Genomic DNA, 22,427 nt, shown 5'->3' with positions numbered 1-22,427 from the left:
AAATGTAGGAAAACTCACAACACTTGAGACAGTCTTTGTTTGGATGTATGCTACTTTTGAACTATTAGTTAAACGTACTGAACTAAGATGCACTAATGAACCATAACTCTTTGTCACTTTGGATTAAACCAGGATAACCTGGCAGCTTGCTTAAATACAATGGAAAAGATGTTTGAAATTAAACATTTTTATTCAAAAATACAGATGAGACTCAGGTTGTCCAACTTATTTAAATGTTAATTCATGCAGATCAGAGTGACAGTGATAACTGTACTGTAAATCAGTGTTTCAGAGATGGCTTGTCATTTCAGGCTGAATTATAATTTCTTCTCTGAGAATTGTTTAAACTTATTTCACTACAGCGAGAATGATTTATTTATATAGTGAGTTTAGTTTAGTCTCCTGTGGCAGCTGAACCTGTTGCAGTGAGAGGATTAATAATGACACCGTAATTAACCTGTGGCAACTTTCACAGACTGCAGCTTTAGAAATAAAATTGTATTTATTTGTTTTATACTAGAAGTCTGGATATCAGGCCTACTGATGAAATGTGAAGGTGAAGTATAAAGCCTTATAGCCTTATAGCCTACATTTTAAAATTGCCACTGCACTGTTTAATTTAATTTAGACTGGTTCTACAACTGACTAAACTGTACATTTAATTCATGCTCACTGATACTCACATGAAAGTATAGCCTTTTTCATCATGTTTGTGAATTAGTTTTTGTTAAACAGAATTTTTTTACCACTTTGATAAATACAAAAGTGAAATAACTGTCCATTTAAAACCCAATAAATGCTCCTAAATTAGAGATAGCTTAAGTTTCTTAGAATTGATAATACTGATATTATAGCCACACCACATTTTGAGATCTACAAGCACTATTAAATTGGAAATACAGTATATTAGTGAGTGATTTTGAAGGCTCTTTGGAAATGTAGATTTTTTAAAGTGATAAAGTGTTGCTGTCTGCTACAGCATATCAACCTAATTTGTGACTCTGTGAAAAGCGAAGTGCATGCACTCAGTCATTTAGCTTGATTACATTTCACAGTTAGTTCTATTTGAAAAAATAAGATACCGTCTCTATAACATGTGTTTATACAACAATTGAGATACATTTAAAAATTTCAGAAGATGTAGTGTACTGTGCACTGTCACACTACTTTTGTAATCTTTTATGCTGTTTTATATGAGTTGTTTACGCATGAAAAAATATTTAAAAGTGTTTTATTCTATAAAAAGGTTTTACACATCCCTTCACTCTATTGCCCATCGTCAATGAAGTTGTTCTGTGTGGCCTGTCTGGCCTGTTGCTCTCTTGGGATTTAGCGTTAGGTTAATCCGCTCAGAGGAAGGTGAGCGCTCGCATGTGGACCCACGATTACACACAGAGGACTCTGTCAGCCAAGCTCTGTAATCTCAGAGACCCTGTACAAACACACACAAACATGCACACACGCACGCATGCAGTTGCAGGCAAACGCGCGCTCACACACACACACACACACACACACACACATAGACAAAAGCATGGTCTGTATCATTTTCCTCTAGGTCTAGCTGTTATGCAGACACACACACATGCACACACTAACACCCACACTATCTGGCCTGCGCTACTTTTGTTTCTCTTATTCTCTTAAGCCCTCTCCCTCTTGACAAATCATTTGGGATTTTGGGCACTGATTCACAAAACCAACAGTGACAACACACTCTTACCCTTCTCACAGAGAGGGATTAGAAGGTCACGTGTCCATGTGATTGGCCAGGGCATTGAGCCGATTGTCAGGGCACTTTACTGTACACCAGGGGCTCAGTAAAGCTTTAGTTAAGTGAAGGGAAGGGACACATTGTGTGCCATGGTCAGGGTTTTGCCATGTGTTTTATAAAAGCGGTCAGACAAAATCAGCATAGGAGGGACTGTTGCTAATGTCTTTAATAATAAATGTCTAATATAATGTCTATAAATGTGTGAATACTTAGTTTTACTGGCAGGCAGTGACAAGCATGACCAGAGAGAGAGAAATAGCCTCAGAGTGCTGTAAAATGTAAGCTATCTTGCTTGTATCTTAAAAAAAGGAGGGGTAAAGTATACCACAGTACTGCCTTAGAGCATAGATATTTAATACTGTACAAAAGGCACATTTCAAGATTCCCTCCTTATGGAAAACCAGATCTATGAAAACATTATTCTTAATGGAAACATCAGAAGCATTTATGTTTAAGCAAATAATTTAATAGCCCCTTTTGCTATGCTTTAAAGTTTTTTTTCACTAATGGTTTCAAATATTTTGGAAGGGGTTTGCAGAGTTTGCTCAGTTAAACATCAGTAAAACACTCATTTGCAGATTGCAGGTTGGCAAGATCTGGAGGTAGATATTGAAGTACTGTAATTGGACTTCTTGCCCTTTGGCTCAAACGAGAAGGTAATATAAGAGTCAATTGTAGGGAATCATATTTACCTCATCTATACAGGGAGAATATAATATCTTAAACTGTCAAGAGACATCCTTGTATATCCTTTAAAAAATGCAATATATTTTGGTTTAGTTCTCTCAAATAAATGTTACACAGGACACGTAAAATCTAAATGTGATACAATACAATAAAGATCTCTTTTAAGCAAATTTATCTGGCACAAACAGTGTAAACGTGTTCACTTTTTTCCTCGCTTGTTTATAAGCAGATGAAAATACTTATGTTTTATGATAACTCAAGGGCTAGTTGTGTTCTTGTTTGTTGCACAAGGCAGGTGCTCCCTCTTTCGCTACATGGGAGGAAATGTCCTCTTTCTTTTGCTTTTTACTCATATTTATAGTACTAATGAAAAGCATCTGCCTTGACCTCTCTACGTATTTATTTACTCATTCTGAACAGATCTCACTTTCATTTTCCTGCTATGCATGATAGAACTATTTAGCCAAATCTTTCTTTTGCCTTAGGAGCACTGTCTGTATATCTTCATAAGAGCTGCAATTACTTGCAAAACTAAATAATAATCTAAAAGTAAATAACACAGTCCTTGAATGGTTTATAGTGGATTTAATGCAGATATTTGAATATGTCCTGGTTTTTGCATAATGATGCAAAGTCTTCTTCTGTCTCTATCTAGTAATTAGCAGTGACGTTCAGCAACTTTCTCTGTACGCTGAAAGTGGATGGGGGGGTATGGGGTTTGTTCACTGGGGTGTTAAAGATCACAGAGGAATATATCAGCCGGAATATATCAGCCTTTGATGTTTAATTGTATTGTAAAACACACTTTAGAATATTTCTGCATAAAGTAGACTTCTGGCTGTGTTGTGCTTTGTGTTTGCTGTTTCTTTGTGTGTTTGTCAGTATGTGCCGTGTGTCTGGGAGGTGGGTTGGTGTATGTGTGTGTGTGTGTTTGTGTTTGTGTGTCTGTTTGCGCATTGGAATGTTTGTGCTTTCGTGTTTTTTGGGGGGTTTTTTGTCTGAGTTTTGTGAGGTTGTTGCTGGTGTATATTCAAATGAAAATGCGTGTATTTCTTATTCTCCTTTATTCTCACACTGAAGAGGGTAGGATTTGATGTCTGGGATGATGGAGCAGTCTGGAAAACAGTGTCAGTGTGAGGGCTGAAGAGGCAAACTGAGAAGACAGATGCACAGAAAGACAGGGAGAGAGACACACACATAGAAACTAGATAGAAATGTATTCGAGCTGTATTTAACCTCTGCTCAGGTATCCTTTATTACAGAATAAGGCTGTTGTGATGTCATGCTTAACACACTGATCTAGATGAACAGGATATCCTGCCTTCTTCTTCCTGTTTCCTGCTCGGCCTGTTGGTCATTATGGCAGCAGCTGCCTGCTGGGTGGTCTGTGCTCAGCAGTTCTGACCACACAATCATATCGTCAGCTGCAGCCCACCTAAAGAGACACCCAAAACACCTCGCCATACTTGAGGCCTGCTCCCTGAAATATTTGGACAAGGAGAGAGTCCTGGGAGGCGAGAATGCTGGAGGAGTGCAGGGAGCTGAGGACTTTGAATGATAAGACAAATAGAAAACATTTAAAGTAGAACAAAGGTTGTCTTTCTTTGTCTAAACATTGAATAGTTTGGTTTAGGCTGAATGCCTCAGCATCTAAAATGTTAAAATGAGAGTTAAATAAAAGTAAACATGTTCACAAATAAGTTAATTAACTTTCCCACTAGTCACTCAGACATTTACTTTAGCTGCCTACCTGTGAGATTTTTTATTTTTATTCAATATCCATGTAACCACGCAATATAGTCTATAATACCAGATGCAGTGTAAATCTGTGATAGCTGTTCAATATCAGGGATTAACTGGGAATTCCTTTTAAGTGAGTTTTATGAGTTAGTTTGAGGGAGAAGTATTTACCGTCCATGTACATAAGGCTGGCGACGGAAGGTATGTTTCATGATAAAACACAGTACCTGACCTGTGAATGATGAGGGGCAACTTTTTACCCCCTAATATATTTTTTCAGAGAGAACCCTTCACCCCTACCCCTCTTCACCATCTCCCTTTGGTGTGGCACACATTTGGACTACACCCAATGGCAAAAAAAAGAAAAGAGCTGTAGAGAAGGAGAGAGAGTGAGAAAAAAAATATTTTCCAGTGGCTGTAATTTATCTTTGTCACGACGGCAACATAGCCGAGTCATTCTGCAACATAGTCCGGTGAGACGCACAGAGGTAGCTCTGTGCCTTGGCCTCACACAAGCTCACATCCATCTGAAACCCCTGCTCACTCGGCTGCCACAATCTGCGCTGCTGCCGCCACTGCTCCCCATCCATGCTGCTGGTGAACGTCACACTGCTATCTGGTATTTTTAGCAGATCTTGTGTTCACACGTGCATTTAGAAGAATAAGGACTACATTTTTACCCAGTCAGGCTTTTGCGTGATGTTGCTCTTATACTGAAACAGTGTCAAACTAAATTTTCAATATTAGGCAGTATGATTGATATAGCTGTTTTACTGCTTTAAGGAGGAATATTACAGTCTTAAATGTGACGCGTATTTTTCACCATAGAGCCAGTGATATCTGAGTAAAGTCTCCAACATCAGGATGTTCGCTGCTGTTCAACTCCAAGGGGACCGCGCTGTTGAAAATGCTGTTAACACCGTCTAAGTTGAGAAAAAGCTATATAAGAATCCACGCTCAATGCTCTCCCTCTTCCGTAGAGCACACAGCTTAACCAGCCAGTGTCCTGCCAAAGTCCACACCAGTGTTCCTTTCCACTGTCATCTGTGCCATTCCCACACCAAAGGCCAGCCTGTAAAAGAATGCGCAGCACAGGACTGTCTCAAACACTTACATTACTCAGCTGACCAAAAAAAGTCAGGAGAAAGCAGGACAAAGAAAGACGTGTAGAAAAAGAAAGAGGGAGCTACTAGAAGAAATTCCAAAAAGAATTCGATCAACATGTCTTATTTCTTTGAGCATGTTCAAACTTTTCAGCTAAAGTGCATTTGAAATGAAACTTAATAACACACAATAACATACAGCAATATGAAGTGCCCTGAGGACGTAGATGGGTGAAGCACCCCCCCCTACACACACACCCCTTTTCTCCCTCTCTGTCAATTTTTCTTTTTTTTTTCGGCCAGACTCCTTCTGCCCTGTGATGTATGGCTTTTTCCTACAGTGGCTCTTCCAAAGTGCAGCTCGTGATGTCATTAATTTTATTCATACTTTATGGATGCTCTGTCTGGAAAAAAACGAGAGAAAGGGGAGAGGAACGATGTGAGGAGAGAGGGAGGAAGATAGAGAGAAAGAGAGAGGTCTAGAGAGGCAGAGTGAGGGAGAAAGAAAGAGAGAGAGAGAGAGGAGAAGAGATGGTGTTGCGGAAGGAGATTTTCAGTGCAGTTGCATGTATAATGAATGAGGGGGCACTTTGTTTGAAACTCCAGCCCGGCGCTTCACTTCAAGGTTTGCTGGGCAGAGTGGGGCCTTGTGATCTCAAACCAGCCACTCTCTTTATCCTGCCAATAGATGCTTTCACCTGGCACTGTGGTTCGACCCAGTGGAAAAACAAATAACCTTGTGTGTGTGTATAAGAGAAACACAGAGGGAGAGAGAGAGAGACAGAGAGAGAGAAAGAGAGAGAGAGAGAGAGAGAGAGAGTACTGACAATGGAACAAGGGTTGGGTGGAAAGGGTGAGGAGCGGGTGAGAGAGGAAAGAGGTGAGTTTGTATAACAGCAGCAGCGCAATGACGCCCAGACGATACTGAGGAGAATACTGGCACCCAGCCCGCACTTCCTAAATAGTGCTCTCTACAGAAATAGCTCAGCCTTGATATTGACTTTTGTCTGCTGGATGCGTGTGTGTGTGTGTGTGTGTGTGTGTGTGTGTGTGTGTGTGTGTGTTTGAGCATGCTCATTAGAAAGACAGAGATGGTTTCATTGTCTAGAAAGGAGTTATTCACTAGTTGTTAATTTTTTGTATGCAGGACTTTGTGCAGTGTGGATAGATATTTTTCTGCTGTGTGTGAGCATTAAAGTGTGTTAGTAAGGGAGTGAGCCGCCTTTATTATTTGGGATAAAAATGGCCTCCGTCTTATTTTTGGCCCTGTGCTGGACTCATGGTTTTATAAATAGCCGAGGAAGTGCGGGGGATACCTGTCGTGGCTCCAGCCTCCCTACAGCAGAGTCCCAGTGCCTCCACGTCACATCCATCCACTGCCGGCCCACTCAGAGCAGCCCCCTCAGGGGCCAAGCAAACAGGATGGGACTCAAATTAAGGGTGTGAGAAAATCAGTCTCTGGAGTCAAATACAAAAGGGCTTGCACTTCGGCATGAGCAGCCTTTACGGACACTGTCAGATTTGGTAAAACATTTAAGAAAACCACAAGTTAATTTCTTTTCACAAACACAAAGCACAGTGTGAGGATTTAAGGAGAGTGTTAAGACGGCAACACAATAGAATGTCCTCAAAATGAGAACTGTGTTTTTGCGACAGTCTATTAGTGTAAGGTCAAAGGGTGCATTTCTCTCCTCACTGCCAACTGTTTGCCGAGGTGTCTTGTTAATTTCATTTCTACATCTCAGGCATATGCCATGTGAACAGCACCGAGAGTGTTAACTTTCTCTCTTTGCCTTGGTGCTGTACACTGTTTCCCTCACATTCTGCTCTCACTTTCTTACAGGATGATCTGGCTCTACATTTTTGAGAGTAATGAGAATTTTGGAATGACTCACGCGTTCTAAAAAATAAAAAAAAAGTGTGAACAAATTATTGGTTTACTGATAATGATATTATTAGGCTTGGGAGCAGAATGCACTTATTTTGTTGTTTACACTTTACAATGTAACAGTTATCTATTCATGAAAAGATCCAAATTATTCAGGGTCAAACAATTTTTTTATAGTTAGGTGGTTATTTGGCTTCCTATTCCTCCATCGAACCATCTTCTTATTTGGTCTTGAATCTACATTATCACACTGCGATGCTCTTTTATCTGTTTAACTGTCATCTAACACAAGTGTTTGAATCTGTCTTGCAGAAAGCGAAAAGACAGTACAGAGCCTGTAATTCTAGTAAACATGAGCATCCTCCCTGCTGTAAGTTAGCCAGATATATTGTCCACCCTTTAAACAAGTGACACTGCATCTTGGACCATAATAGGGGACCCATATTCATATTAAGAGTGGGACAGAGAAATGTAGAGAGAGATATAGAGAGGGAGAAATCTTTGAAAATCATCAATGCCCTTGGTATCTCTACACAGTAAAAAGAGAAATCATTCCTCTTTTTTATGTGCTTTTTTCCTCCCTTTCTCTGTGAAGGGAATTGTGCTGTCTGTTATTAATGTGCTTTTGACAGCTTAATTTGATAAGCGGGCTACTTGTTAAAGAAGCCTTGAATTGTTCTCATAGAAAGAACACGCTTTTTTTTCCCTCCCATGTTCTTCAAAATGCTGCCGCACAGTCTGTCGATGACCCAGTTCTGAGAGATGGTCGAAAAACAAGGAAGAGCAGTGCAAAATCCACAGGGAGAAGGAAGGAGAGAAGGCAAGAGGGTAGTGGGAGAGTGAGAGAGAAAGATAGAGTGAGAAGGGATACTATAAGTAAGAAAGGCACTTGTGGGAAGTTAACTTAAATGCTTTTCTTTTTTTTCTTTCTCTCTCCCTCTCGCCTCCTCCTCGCTCTTCCTCCTCCTGCACTGAGCAGCCTACCTTCTTGGGCTCCTCTTCCCTGTAGCCTAATCGGAAGAGAAACGCTGGGAACGATAACAGGGATTAGCTTCCAATGCTCGCCAGCTCCCCTTGGTTAAGTACACGTGTAATGAGTTGTTTATTTGGGATAATGCACAGTAGGCGCAGCAGAAGCCCAGAGCTGCCCAGAGCCCCCCCCCCCATAACACACACACACACACTATCCCAACTATGTTCACATAGACACATACACAATAGAAATATGTACACAACACAGTTATGCAGCAATGTACAGACGGCATATACAGTGTGAACACTGACATGCGCAGGTATGTGCAAATACATACATTCACACACTTAACCCTCCTACAAACACACCCACCCATACAAATTCCCACACACAGCTGTGATGCAGGTCACTTGCTGTGCGGGGTTGTACAGAGGGAGAAAAACGGGGAGTTTGTATTTGGAGGGGAGGGTTAAGTGTGTGTGTATGTGTGTGTGTGTGTGTGTTTGCGTGTGTGTGTGGGTGGGGTGGGGGCTAACGTTCTCAGGCCTTCCCTGGGTCATAAGGCCGGGGATTTTTTCTCAGGGTGAAGAGAAGGGGAAGAAGTTGAATGATATGAGAAAAAATGAAGTGAAGGAACCAAGACAAGGAAAAGAGATATGTTGTGCCCACTAGTCTGTGTGTGTGTCCAATGTGTGCGTGCGCACCAAGTTTGTGTGTATGTGTATGTGTGTGTGTGTGTGTGTGTATGTACATGAAGTGGAAAAAGCTGTTGCCTTGTGGAGGGGACGTGCTCTGCTATCATTAGCTGGGGGGGGAGTAGGAGGGGGCAGGCGAGGTTATGTGAACGGTGCAGCTGTGCTCGCAGCAGAGGGATTTGAGTGGAGGGGGGGAACTCCAGGCAGCCAGGTCCTTCACTGAACCACCAGCTTGCAATGCACGGGAGAAGAGAAGAGAAAAATTCAACTAAGCAGCAGAGCTTGTGAACCAAGCACAACTCGCCACCACCCCCTCTGTCCGCCGTCCCTCCATCCCCCACTCCTTCACTCCTCCGCTCCTCCACTCCAGCCCTTTACTTCCCAAATAGGAAAAATAAATAAATAACGATTGATGCTTGATGGTAAGGATAAGAGTTCAAGAGAGAGAAAGAGGAGGAAAAAACGAATGTCATGATTTATATATACATTGTATGATCTGCTTCTCAGCTGACCATTTGTGGTTTGACTTTCCTTTTTCTCTGATTTCGGTCAAAATAGTTCTCACTTTCTAATTGTAAAAACAATGATAATTTTAATATTCAGACAACTGAATTAGAAATAAGGAACCGTTTCTGACTTTTTGTTTGGGGGATTTCCCCATGACTTGACGTACAATTCCAAAATCACTCAAATTTGTTTAAAGCTTCCTCCCCGTGCCTCTCGTATTTTGCTTGCTGAAAGAGTCGGAGCCCACGTAGTGAAGGAAAGGATGGCACGGCAGACGAAGACCCAAACCTGCTTGTCAGCTTGTGTGATCAGTCGCTGTAGAGAGACAAGGCAGAGGTGGCTGAGAGACGACAGAACACAGAATGGCAACGGCGTGCACTGTTAATGCATTCAACCTGCCACCGTATCCAACAACAAGGCAAAATATCACACAACTCACTTCAGAAGGTGTTCCTACAACAACAACATCAACAATAACAGGCATATAAATGCGCGCACACACACACACACACACACACAGAAACAGAAACATGTAGTCTCACACAGTTGTGCACACATGCATAAATAACCGTACACAGAATGTTAAAAACCAACCATGAGGAACAAGAATTTGAAAGCAAACAAACAAGTCAGAATGTAAGCAACTTGTCTGAGTCTTTGTTACATAGAAATAAATGAAAAATGAAAACAAAAACACCTTTAGTTTCAAGAGAAAGGGAGCTAAATTGCTGTGGTGCACCAGACATTCGAAGGTATGAAAAAATAGTAAAAGTAAAAGAAAAAGAAAAAAAGAAGTTCCTGGCAGTTTTTAGCTTAACTGTGAACTACGTCAAACACAATGGTGAGCGCTGAGCTATAAATAGAGTGTGGTCAAACAGCAGTAGTGCTTTGGTGAGAGGGGTCATCTCCGTGTGATACAGTGGCCTTCACTGTAGCCACATATCGAGAGCAGAGGCACTCTGCCAAAGCTTGTAGCTTCACAGCAGTAATTTAATATTTGTTTGTCTCTATTATTCCATTCTCCACCTCTCTCTGTCTCCCTCTCTCTCGCTTATGGGGGTTAAGTAACAGTAAGCTTTATCAGATTACTGGGTCTGAGGTCTCTTTCAAACCTCTCTTTGCCATCTTGATTTTATGCAGCTGTGCAGACTCTTTAATCATACGCTATCTTTTTTCTCTCACCCTCCCCTCCTCTCCTCCCTTCTTCAAGTCCTCCCTCCTCCCTTAACATATGTTAATTGGCTGCTTTCTGTGACAAATTACGAGCGCTCGCTTTGATGAGGTCGGGTTGTGATGGTGCTGGGAGTGGAGTACAGTGGAACTGCCAGACCCTAGCCGGTTCCCCCTTAACCACTCCAAAAAGGAGCGCGGCACCCAGCCGATGACTAATGAGAGGCTTGGACTGGGTCTGGCCCGGCTCTGGCCTTGGTGGGGCCACTCCCCTAAACAGAGGCTGATCTGTAGGTACCGTATGCCGCCACACGCCCTCCACACTCCATACAACCTTTCGTCTCATACACCCCACCACCAGCGCTCCCCTGGGAACTGTAAAGCACTTCAGCAGTAGAAGAATATAAGCTATGTGCTGAAAAATATTTATAATTTTACCAACTTTGTATTTGCTAAGTCTATTTATCACTGTAGAGGTTGGACATGTTTTCAATGGAAATTGCTTTTTGATTTTTTTCCCCTCAAAAGTACCCACATTTGATTTGAAACAAAGCACATGAGTAACATAAATTATAGATGCAGTGCATACAACTTCTGTCTCAAGTTTACATTGTGTGTGGGGGGCTGTGCATGTGTGTGTGTGTGTGTCTGTGGTGAGGAGACAGTGCCTGGAAACATTATACCAGCCTTGCTTAAACAAACACCAACAGTGGAACAATCTCTGTTTAATGATGCGCAGCGTCAACAGGAAAACAATGCTCACCAATAATCAGCACAATCAGCTTGTGGTAACCAGAAAAAAGAGGAGTGAACCTGACATCATCCTAGTAGAGTTTTTTTGTTGTTTCCTTTTTAAATGTTGGGTGGGGTGGTGCAGCGGCCAAGTCTGACTCTTTCTCCCCTCAATCTATCCCACTGTTTCTTTTGCTCAGTTTCTCTCTCTGCCTCTGTCTCACTCTCTCTCTTTCTCTGTCACAATCCCCCTCTCTCCATACTCCACGATCTAGGTTACTCGGTTTCCTAGCAGAGCACAGGGACCAGAGAAAGAAAAAAAAACAGAAGGTCGAATCTATGAAGGACATCCTTGTTGAAGTGTGCAACCTTCTACTTCTCTGCAAATTACCCACACGCTGTGCATAGACTCAAAGCAGAGCTGTGGCTCTCACTTCAGCTCAGCAAGGCTGCGGCCATGACATGTAATTCTGTTGGAGTGTCACAACCACAGGGAGAGGCAGTGTCGTATAAGGTGTCAGCTGTTTAAAATTAAATAGTCTTTTGCTTTTTAGGGGTTAACTTTGTTACATCAACACATACACAGTTGAACCTGAATAGACTGTCAAATACAAAACAATGTAAATTATGACAAGTATCTGGTTTATTGATTTGTATGTGCTCGAGAGCCTCAAGATCATCTTTAATGTATCAACACTTTCAGTGTCTGCTTGTTGTGGTAAAAATTATCACATCACATAATTATATTATTGTGGAAACCAAACTTGCTGATAAAGCGAGAAAAGAAAACATAGTGAATTCCACAACTTCCTCATAGATCTGCCAGTACCAACATGCTGACTTAGTTGCAACAAACACATGAAAAAAAGAAATCATTTTATTTACCTCTTCCCATCAGCAAATATGCAAAATAGATAGCAACCCATAAGCACTCATGCATTACCATATACCCACCAAGATGACAGACGTGCACAGATACGCACTGGCTGAAATGGGTGACAAAATGAAGCTGGTGAAGAAAAAGGAAGTGCGCCGGCACCTCGTGGTTGCATGAGGGTTAGCCATGTTAGCATTAGCCTGCGGGCCTTAATTGAGGCCAGGAGGGAGCATTTAATAATTGCTGTCAGAAGATCAAATTTAATTCTCCTCTCTTCACAGCCACCACTGCTGTAGGGTAGAGTGAAACAAATTGTCATCAGAGATTTCTAAATGAACAAAGCTTTTAATTAGGGTGATTAGAATGCTGCGGCAAAGAAAAAAGAGTAAAAGGGTAGGGGTGTGATGAAATCATCAGTGGATCGTCTTAACCATGATGTCTGGTGTTGATACAGTGTGGTCTGGTGTATGTGTGTGTATGTGTGTGTGTGTGTGTGTGTGTGTGTGTGTGTGTGTGTGTATGTGACTGGGGGGTGGGGTGGTGGGGGGTACATGCGACTACTGGGAAGTTAGCTGTGCTTGAACTTAAGTAAGTGTGGCCCATGCAGCAATGAACCCCTAGCCTCAGTTTCCAGCCTTTGACACACGCATGCACACATGTACACACACACTCTGCCCTTCTCCCCCCCACTGGAGAACATTGCTAACATCCTGAGACATTGTCATACTCGGCAGGGAACATAATTGGGTGAATACCGTATGTCAGTGCTTTGTGTTCTTACTGACATGACTCCTGGCTGTTCCTGTGGGGGCTGGGTACACTCATTGAAGGGTTTATGCTGTAATTCCACTGCAATGGTAATTTCTTATTAAATTTTTTTGTTGTTTTACACAATAGATAAGCAGGGAATAACTATCTGTGAGACATAGAGGTGCACCTGTGAGTGAATGAACACGTACCTGTGTGCATTCATTTTCGGTTCCCATCCCACCTGGGTCCTGTGGTGCACTGGGCAACATGTGAAATGAGACAGTGGTTTACACTCTCTGGAAAACATGACCTGCGGCAGAGCTTTGTAACTGACTTTACACTGACTGGAAAGCAAGAGAGACAGACAGAGGGTGAGGGATAGAGAAAGAGAGGAAGAAGTGAAAGAAATTGTGGCCGTGCTGATAAAGTGAAACTTAAGTGCAGTTATGTGTGTTTAAACATCAGATGTGTATTGCCACCATCTGTACCACTTCCATATTCAAAATAATTTTTAATGCTTTAATTTTTTGATTTTTTGTGTTTTGTATCTTGTACAATTTTTTTTTCTCTCTATCATCTCTATCTCTGCTTCATACTTGAATGCGTCCATTGCCCCTCCTTATGCCCATGACATGGAAAGACTGAATGCACTAAATGGTGATTCATTCCAGCCTTTCCGGGGCCTCTCCAAATTGTGGCTCGCCTTTGCTTCTGCTTTTTCTTTTCTTCTCCTTTTTTCTGAAAACCATTTTTTCCACCTTGGCACAAGGGTACGTGTGTGGCAAATTTGTCATTGTGGTTTAAGTTTATTTATTTATCACTCATCATGCTAAGCCACTGTCACAACAAAACCTGCCGACAATCGGCAGGGAATGCCTCTTTAACCACAACAGCTACTTTCTCCCTATCCCCTCCTATCTAGCTTAGCTACACGTCCACGTGTGCCCTCTTGCTTGTCTGCTTTTGGCCTAGCAGCTGCGGCTTTACAGCCCTTGGCCTCCTTTCAAAGAGGGGGTTGACGCATTGTGTCAAGTCATTTTGTCCTTGGGGAAGTCAGCAATGGGCGATGGAAAGATGGCTCTCACCTGTCTCCATACTGGCTCTGACGGATGGCTACCTGTCTCCATTGCAGCTCTGATGGCCCAAGGCCCCTGTTTACTGGTGCTGATTGAGACGTGCAGCTGCCCAAACGAAGGCAGGGCTGCATACTCTTTTACCTCCACTTCTACCTGCATTACAATTACCTGATATTACACTGGAATACACTCTCTTTTACATGCTTGATAAAATATCTAAATCTAAAAATACATACCTGACTAAAATATAGAAATCTTGTTTATCTTAAAACCTGAAAAAAAGTGTTTTTACATCTATGACAGGAAATTATATATGTGATGTAAAAACACAACAGCAAACAGACAGGACACTGAGTAAAGGATGGATATTCTTTTCACTTGTAATGAAATACATTTAACATGAAAATCTAATGTTTTGTCTTTGCTATTTTAGCACCTCTATTTTGCATGTACTAATAGTGTTGATAGTGGCAAATATTAATATATTTTTTAAAAATCTGAATTCTTATCTTTTTAACTAATTTTCCAAGTAAGTGTTTTAACAACATGTCTGTTGTCTCATGGAAAAATGTTAAGCCAAAGACATATTAAAGGGAAGTCAAAGTCAAGCCTTCTGTATAGTAATACAAATACCAAAGTCGTATTGCTTCAGTCCTCATTATCTGTTGTTGTAGATTTAAGGGAAGAGTGGCGATTAGGTTTTGATTCCCAATGTATGCTCTGTGAACAGAATGATTTAGGGAAGGAAGCACCTTTAGCACCTTTGATTGTCTTTGCCTGCTGATGTCACATCCTTCCGCTGAGCTGTGTGTGTGTGTGTGTGTGTGTTTCCTGTCTTTCTATCCTCCAAAACCCTGGGGCAGAGCTGTTGGATTGAAGGATAAGAGGGGAAACAGTACTAGCGGAGTCTCATTAGTATGAAAATCAATTAAGTTTAGAGTTGAAGTATTAAGTTTTAAATTGAGAAATTGGTTTAACTAGGGTTGGCAAGGAATTGAGAGCTCATCTTGTAGAACTTGAGCCACTACTTATAACAGTATACTTTGTTCCACAATGTCAGTCACACTTATGAGCGCTTGACAGAGTGCATAAAACGTATGCCAACCACAGGCTATTGGCTCACTTTCCTCCTCATCAATAGACAGGTGTCTCAGTTCTAAGGCACAGAGAGATTGAAAATAGAATACATGTGAAACCATCTCTGTCTTGCTAATGATCCAACTAAACCGTGAGCTAATAGAGAGAGACAGGTGAAGACTTATCCTCCAACACACACACACAGAAGAACACACACACATACACACACTGCAGCCTCTCACATTCAAGTTTAGCTCGAACCCTCACTGAAAAAAAAAGGAATGAACACATTATAAGATGATCCACCACTATCGCTCTAATCCCCAGATGTACATGTTGCTAATCTCCTTAGCTGCTAACATGTTAAATTAGCCCTAATATCTGCTGAGATTCAGAGCCATAGAGGCCCACCTACGCGTGGGCTACCGCCCAGGTTTAGGTCACTCTTCTCCCCCAGCATTCGAAAAAGATACAGACATTAGAGTGTGTGTGTGTGTGCGTGCGTGTGTGTGTGTGTGGGGGGTGGTTGAGGGAAGTAGCAGTGATAGCCATTCGTCACCCTGCCTATCTCGCTCTGACAGATGGGGAGTGCGGTGTGCCACATAGAGGAGTCACTGCCTGTAATGACATTAGAGGCACAATGAGACTTGATACACATTTTTCTGTTCCCATCCTGCCTGGCCATTGACTTGCTCCTTTGCTTGATCCTTCCCCTCCTCTCATTTCTCCTGTTATATCTCCATCCATCCTTACAGGCAATAAAGTGCTGTGTACCACTATTTTCAAATCAAAAAGCACATACACACATACTGCAAATGCACTCAAATGCACCCACATTTATACGGGCACACGCACAAACAACTACAGAAGAAACACAAAGAAGAAACCTCTAAACATCTCCACATCCGGAAAAAAGAAAGAAAAAAATGTAAATGTTCTCAAGGAAAAAAATCTTCTACATGACAGAAATGCACAAGTAAAGACAGAACAGTGTGAGTGTGTACTGACATTCAGATTGTATTTGGAAAACTATATTAAAGCACTTTTTTTCATCCTCCTCTTCAAGGAAATGGGAGTTTATTTAAAAAGAGAGAGCGTTTATTTAATGTACCATACACCTCCTAAAAGGTTTACTTACTGCAGTGTAATATGTTATTTCAAATCCTCACAACCACATTTCCTAGGAGGATAGGGGATACTAGTGTTATATATATATATATATATATTTCAGGACACATGCTATTACCAAATGTGTTGCAGATGTACCATGGGCCGCGGCTGTGCTGCCGAGGTGGGGTTTCTTGGAAAAACATCACCAATCCTGTCATGATAAATCACCTTCCCCAATTTGCTATAACGTGTAGAATTAGGATTCGAGAATATCAGCATCAGCACAATTCTGCACACGCTGCATTTACAGGACTGCCGGTTTCGGTCTTTTTTCCCTCACAATTCTCCGAATGCAGAAATAAAATGATAGACGAATGTGCGCAACTTTTGTTCTTGGAACTTGACTTCATGTGCATTTCTCCGCATGTCACATCTTTTCTCATGATTTGCAAACAAAACTATGCAGCTGTCTTTCATAGTGACGAATTTGTCTCAAGCATGAGTCAAGGTAAAGTTCCTCTTTTTGTCGGCCCCTTGATTCAGAGGAGTCGTCTTCAGTGTCTGTCCTCAATAACAAAGCTACATTAACAAGCACCCTACAGACCATCTATTAGAATGTGAAAAAGCACCATGTGCTGTATATTAGTTTTTAGTGACTAAACACTTGGGAGAGAGACGACCTAGAATCAAGCCTTGTGGTGCACTGAGTGTATATGTTCTCATCGTCCTCTCAGCTCCACTTCTGAGACACGGAGAGAGAGAATGCTCATTAGATCTATGTGCTGAATCGTTGCTCCCTCTCCATTTCTCCCATCCTCCCCCAACCTTCATCCCTCTCTCTCTCTCTCTCTCTGTCCGTCTGCTTAACAGATGGGAGGGTCGTGGGTACAGCTCTTCCCCTCCCCCCGGAGAGGCCTGGTGCCTGTTCAAAAGATCCCTCTTTATGCTTCACTCCATTTCCCTCTCTTCTCTTCATTTATCTGTTTTCCTCTCGCCACTCTCCTTCTCATTGTCACCTCTCCAACTCAAAGTACAGAGAGTTTGGACCCAGGGTATAAAACAAGCAGAGGAGCAACCGTTGTCCTTCTGTCTGCATGGTGCCAGGCTGCTCTCTGACCTTAGCAGTCGCCCGCTCCGGCCTCCTTCCAGTTACCAGGCTAGTGTGAATGCAAGCATGCCATTAGTCAGGCTCGGCAGAGAAGATAAAGAAACTCTTGTGTGTATTTTTCCTTCTCCATATGCCGTTCCCTCTCTCCCCATGCCTTACTTTGGGATTAGCAAATTGGCTTAATGACTACAAGCTTGTTAGTTCTTTCTATCTGTCTCCCTGTGTGTGTCTTCATTTTTCCCCTTGCTCCTTTCTCACCTCATTTGCCCTCTCAAGGTCAGGTGTCAGTCTCTTGTGAAAAATTCTTGCTGAGGATTACTGCCTTGTGCCGCTTGACCATGTTCAATAAGCAGTATTTGTTTCCTGCATTTCTCTCCATTTCACTGTCTTGGCGTCATGAGGCTAAATTGGATTGAGTGATTCAGTGGTAATCTGTTGAGTTAACTGATGCTCTATCCAACACAAGGGAAGAAGAGGGAAGAGAGCCCGATGAGGAGGTGGGCATGCAGTTCTTATCCAGGAACTGCCTGGCACTCATATGGGACGGGGGCGGGTGTGAGGAAAGGGGAGGGGGGATGTGTGTGTGTGTGTTGGGGGGGGGGGCATCGTTGTGTAGGAGGAGGTAGAGGAGGCAAGAGTGAGAAGGGATGGGAAGGGGAGGTGGCTGAGTAGGGGAGTCACTGACACGGGGCTAAGCGGCAGCAGAGCCTCACCTCGGGGAGCGTTGGCTGGTTCTTGGAGCCAAAAGCAGGGATTAAATGTTCAGGACACGGGCTTAGTCTTAGCGTTAATGTTACGTAAGGCCTAAGGTGTTGCCCCAGCGGGTGTTGACATTGAGAGGTTCAGCTCTGCTCAGTTGGCTGTGGGAGGAACGAGGAGGAGGTGGAGGCCAGGAGGCAGGGATCACAGAGGTAACGCCTCCTTGTTTGGAGCGATGCCCGGGCTGGGTAGTGTTGAGTTCAAAGACTGGGAGGGGTTGATGCTGTCAGCCTGTGATTGAGGTACGCAGGCTTGATTGATATCCTTGTCTGGCTGTCTTGTGCTAAGCTCCTCAGTTTTGGCTTGTAATCCTAGTTTGTCTGACAACATCCTTCTTTGTTTTCTTCAAGAGGGCAGCTCTTTGTTTTTCTGTCTACAGATGGGTGTGTTTGCGCAGAGCAATGCTAAAATGTTTTGGATAGCCTCTTCAGAGCTGCCACAGAGTTATTTTAGATCTTGTGATTATTATGGTGGTGCAGTCCGGCTGTTGTCCTAACTGCCAAAAGATGCGTTTATGTCTGTATCTCATTTCTTCCATAAGTGGGTGTATTCCAAACCATCAACTCAGGAAGTTTTTTGTCATGCATGTAATCATTGTTCAATTTGTTTTGTTTCACTTTGTTTCCCTTTTTTTGTGTGATGGAGGTTTTGTGACAGAACTGCTTATAATAGTTGATGCAGTTTTAATTCTTAAAATTTGAATATATTTACCAACTCAGTATATTAATAAGGGCCGTACTAGTTTCAGCCCTAACTACACATAACACTTAACACAACTTGACACCCATACTGTACTACAGATTTTAAAAGAGCCAGGCAGGAAGTGCACAGCCTGTGTTTTCTATTGCAAATGAAAAGATCTCGAGTCATGTACTACTGTTACTGGCCCTGGTCTGTCACTAAGAGCCACAGTATCTGGATGTTCCTATTACGCGCTTTCATTATCAATGTCCTACTCTCTAGAAGAAAGAGGTCAAGTGCACAGCAATGTGCTGCACTCACCTCAGGGGCTTAGAGCTTTCTTGTGCTTTCTCATGCATGTTACTCAATAAATACATGGATTCAGGTTAGGGGAAGATAAAAAAAAAAAAGGAAAGGAGGCGAAAGGAAGTGCAGTACAATGTGCATGTATGTGTGTGGCAGAGTGAAAAAGAGAATATGAGAGAGTGAGGAAGAGAGCAAGGGTGTATGGGAGAAAAGAGAGGGAGAGAGAGTGATAGAGAGAGAGACTGAGACTGACATGTCTTTTGGTGAAGCAGTGTCGTCTTCCACATCAATGTCTGATGCTTGTGCTGCCAGGTGCCGGAAATCTGGTTCAGAAAGGAGAGAAGAGAGAAGAAGGGGAAAGTAGAGAAAAAAAGGCATGGTAGATGGAGGATTTTTTTTTTTATGTGACGGCGCTGACAGCTCCCCTGCATTGCACTGAGCTTAAATAATGGGATGCTCATTTGCATAACGAGGGACGTTATCACCTCTACTGTCAAAAGAAAACACAACAACAGTTCTTCTGCTCCTCCCTGAGATAGATTGGGTTGGCCTACTTTAGCACTCTGGAGAGATGCACTGGAGCTCTGGCTTAGCCAAGCTCACACAAGAACACACACACTCACACACATGTGCACACTTACACATGCACGCACACACGGACAAACACTGACGCAAACTTTTTGGAGCGCAGCTTTCTTTTTTGCACATGCAGTCCAGCTCATCAGCTGTTAGGCTCCACTCCTCAAACACAGGTACACACACACATACACGCACACACACACACACGCACACACACACACACACACACACTAAGTCATGCACACAAAGACAAGTGCGTGTATTCAAATGCTCCTCAGATGCCCTCACTGACATGCAATGTCTCCAGCTGGATGAAATTCATGTTGGAATTTTGTTTGATTTCTGTCGCTACAAACTGTCCGTCTACCATGTTTCAAAAGATCACTCATGGCATTTTTGTCTTTCCTTTCTTTTTTTTAAGGCTTTGTTGTGCCAAAACGTGGCAAGTCTGAGCTGAGTTTTACATCTGTATTCCATCCTGCGACTCCTGTCTGCCATTTTGGAGATGAGCTGCAGATAGAGTAGAAAACGTCTGGCAGTTCCTCTGTCAATACAGTGCAGTTTCGTGGGAAGAAACAAAATGTATTTCTCAGTCTGGAGGTAATGTTACAGTGTTGGTGATTAGAGCGTTTAAGTTAGCGGCACTTCCAAAACACTGTCAAACTCTCTGTGAACGAGGCGAGATCCTGACAGCGCTGTCTCCTCTCATAGTCGGTACCTGGGAAAAAAATGCAAAAACTGATTTGCATGATATCGACAGTGAAAAACACAGCAGTTCTCACAACATTGTTGACAGATTCTTTGTCTTTCTTCACCCTCCCTTGTGGCTGCCATGATGCCACTTTTATTTTTTTTTTCCGCTCAGTATTTTGCCATATTTCATTTCATTTAATGCTCATCCTCTTCTCCCCCCCCCCCCCCCCCCCCCTCCCTCTTTCTTTCTTTTCTTGCAGGTACGGATGCTGGAATCTTTGAGTTGATTGGAACAAATAGAAAGCAGAAAAAAAGACAGATAAAGGAAGAGCAGAAGAGTGAATAAGAGAAAGAAGAAGAAAGAGGAGAGAGAAGAAAGCATAAAGTTCTTTAGAAAGAGGAGAGAAAGAAAGAGACGGGGACGATGGGGAGGAAAAAGATTCAGATCACGCGGATTATGGATGAACGCAACAGACAGGTAAGTCCCTGGGGGATGGGAGGATGGATGAGTATGAGGGTGGGGGAAAGGAAGAGAGGGGGGGGGACACCCTACACCCCACACAGCCCTCAACAATGAAGGTCTTCTGGGAGTCTGGGCAATATGAACTGAGGGACAGAGGAGTGTAAGCGGGGATAGCACAGTTATTGCTTTGGGTAGAAGTGTTCCATTGGCTTATAATGGCAGGTTTGTTTCCCCTCAATCTAACGAAGCAGTGTGAGGGCACTTGGAGGATTTTTCCAAAAAGGAATTTGCATGAGAACATTTGTAATTCTCAAAACCCATTCTGCATATCACTGCATGCTCTGAGGGCTGCGGCCTACACACAACTTTAGCACCCTTCACACCCAACTGCTCACACCATGCCACCCAGTTTAGCTCACTGGCAGTGGAATATTACCAGGCACAGGGTGGTAGCATTGGAGAGGCAGGGTGAGAGAAAACATAAACAAATAACTAAACAGAGATAGGATGGTCTAAAGTGAACTGAACTGGGCCAACAGGGTAGAGATGAGGGACAGCCTGGGAGACAAACACTGAAACAGTATTTTTCTTGAGCTATATCAGTAACAGTTGGACTTCTGTAGCTTTCCTCTCAGCACAAAAGATACATTTTTAAACCAGTGATACATAGTCATTTGAGAAAAACCCCAGTGAAACAGCAAACATTAAACCAACAGAATTCTTGCAAGACACTTTTTAACAGCTGGCATCACTTGAGAAAGACATAATAAATAGTCAACAATGTGATTCAAGCAGACACTATGGTCTGTGGCAGGAAATAGATAAAGACAGAGCTTCCTCACTGCCCTCGAGGCCCACAATCGATCACTTCCTGTGGCACAACTGACCACTGACACTTTGTCAGCTTCCTGGCAGCCCAATTGGATCCATACGCTGCTAACGTGGCCCCTGGATCACAGGTCAAACACACACAAGCAGGCGCACACACCTTGTCTGCACACAGGCCCATTTCATTGCTTTTTCTACGTCTTTATCATCTGACATCCACAGTAATGCTTTCAACCATTTTCCACAGTGCTCTTTATCACAGTCATTTGTGGCCAGAGTAATGTGACATAAAGAGGCTCGAGGAATTGATCGGACAATACTCTAGGAGTAATTGAAGCAGATTTTGACCCCTTTTCTGACTGTGCCCAGTGAGTGTGATTGTAGTTAAGAGGATAGTGGGAAGGGAGTGAGAATGTGAATGCACTTGAGATAAAGAAGCGTCTCCTAGTAATCATGATTTTTATTGTCTATGATACACAGCTGCAGCAAAGACAGGAGAGTAGGAGAGATACATAGGTAGAGATATATAAAAAAAAAACACAGAGGGTGTGTGACTGTATGTACCTATCTGCTCTGTATTCTAATTTATGTATTTGTTATTGAAAGAAAGACAGACAGACAGAGACACAGAGCAAGAGCAAGGAGGAGGTCACAGAGTTTTAGATGAGGACTAAAGCTATCATCTTGCAGCAGCACCCACACTTCCTCCTTATTGTTATCTCAGCCCTTCTCTCTCATCCTACCTTAGACTGGGCCCGCCAGTTGCACCAGGCACTCCGGCTCCTGAGGATAAGGAGGGAAAGAGGGAGACAGGAAGGACACCTGAGGGGAATCGATGCCTGAGATATCCG

At 42.7% G+C, this 22,427-nt stretch overlaps 1 protein-coding gene across 2 annotated transcripts in view; it reads left to right on the top strand.

Moving 5' to 3' along the window:
• mef2cb (myocyte enhancer factor 2cb) overlaps positions 1 to 22,427 on the top strand; it is a 64,659-nt gene that overhangs the window by 3,071 nt on the left and 39,161 nt on the right. For both annotated transcript variants that reach the window (XM_053326059.1, XM_053326058.1), the window contains exon 2: positions 20,546 to 20,763. In XM_053326059.1, coding sequence (XP_053182034.1) covers positions 20,710 to 20,763 — 54 coding nt within the window. In that variant the 5' untranslated portion in view covers positions 20,546 to 20,709. The remainder of the gene's footprint in view (positions 1 to 20,545; positions 20,764 to 22,427) is intronic.

The sequence above is a fragment of the Scomber japonicus genome, chromosome 9, assembly GCF_027409825.1.
Source record: "Scomber japonicus isolate fScoJap1 chromosome 9, fScoJap1.pri, whole genome shotgun sequence".
NCBI lineage: Eukaryota > Metazoa > Chordata > Actinopteri > Scombriformes > Scombridae > Scomber > Scomber japonicus.
The sequence above is the reverse complement of the archived record's forward strand: the minus strand, read 5'-3'. Positions and strand labels throughout refer to the sequence as shown.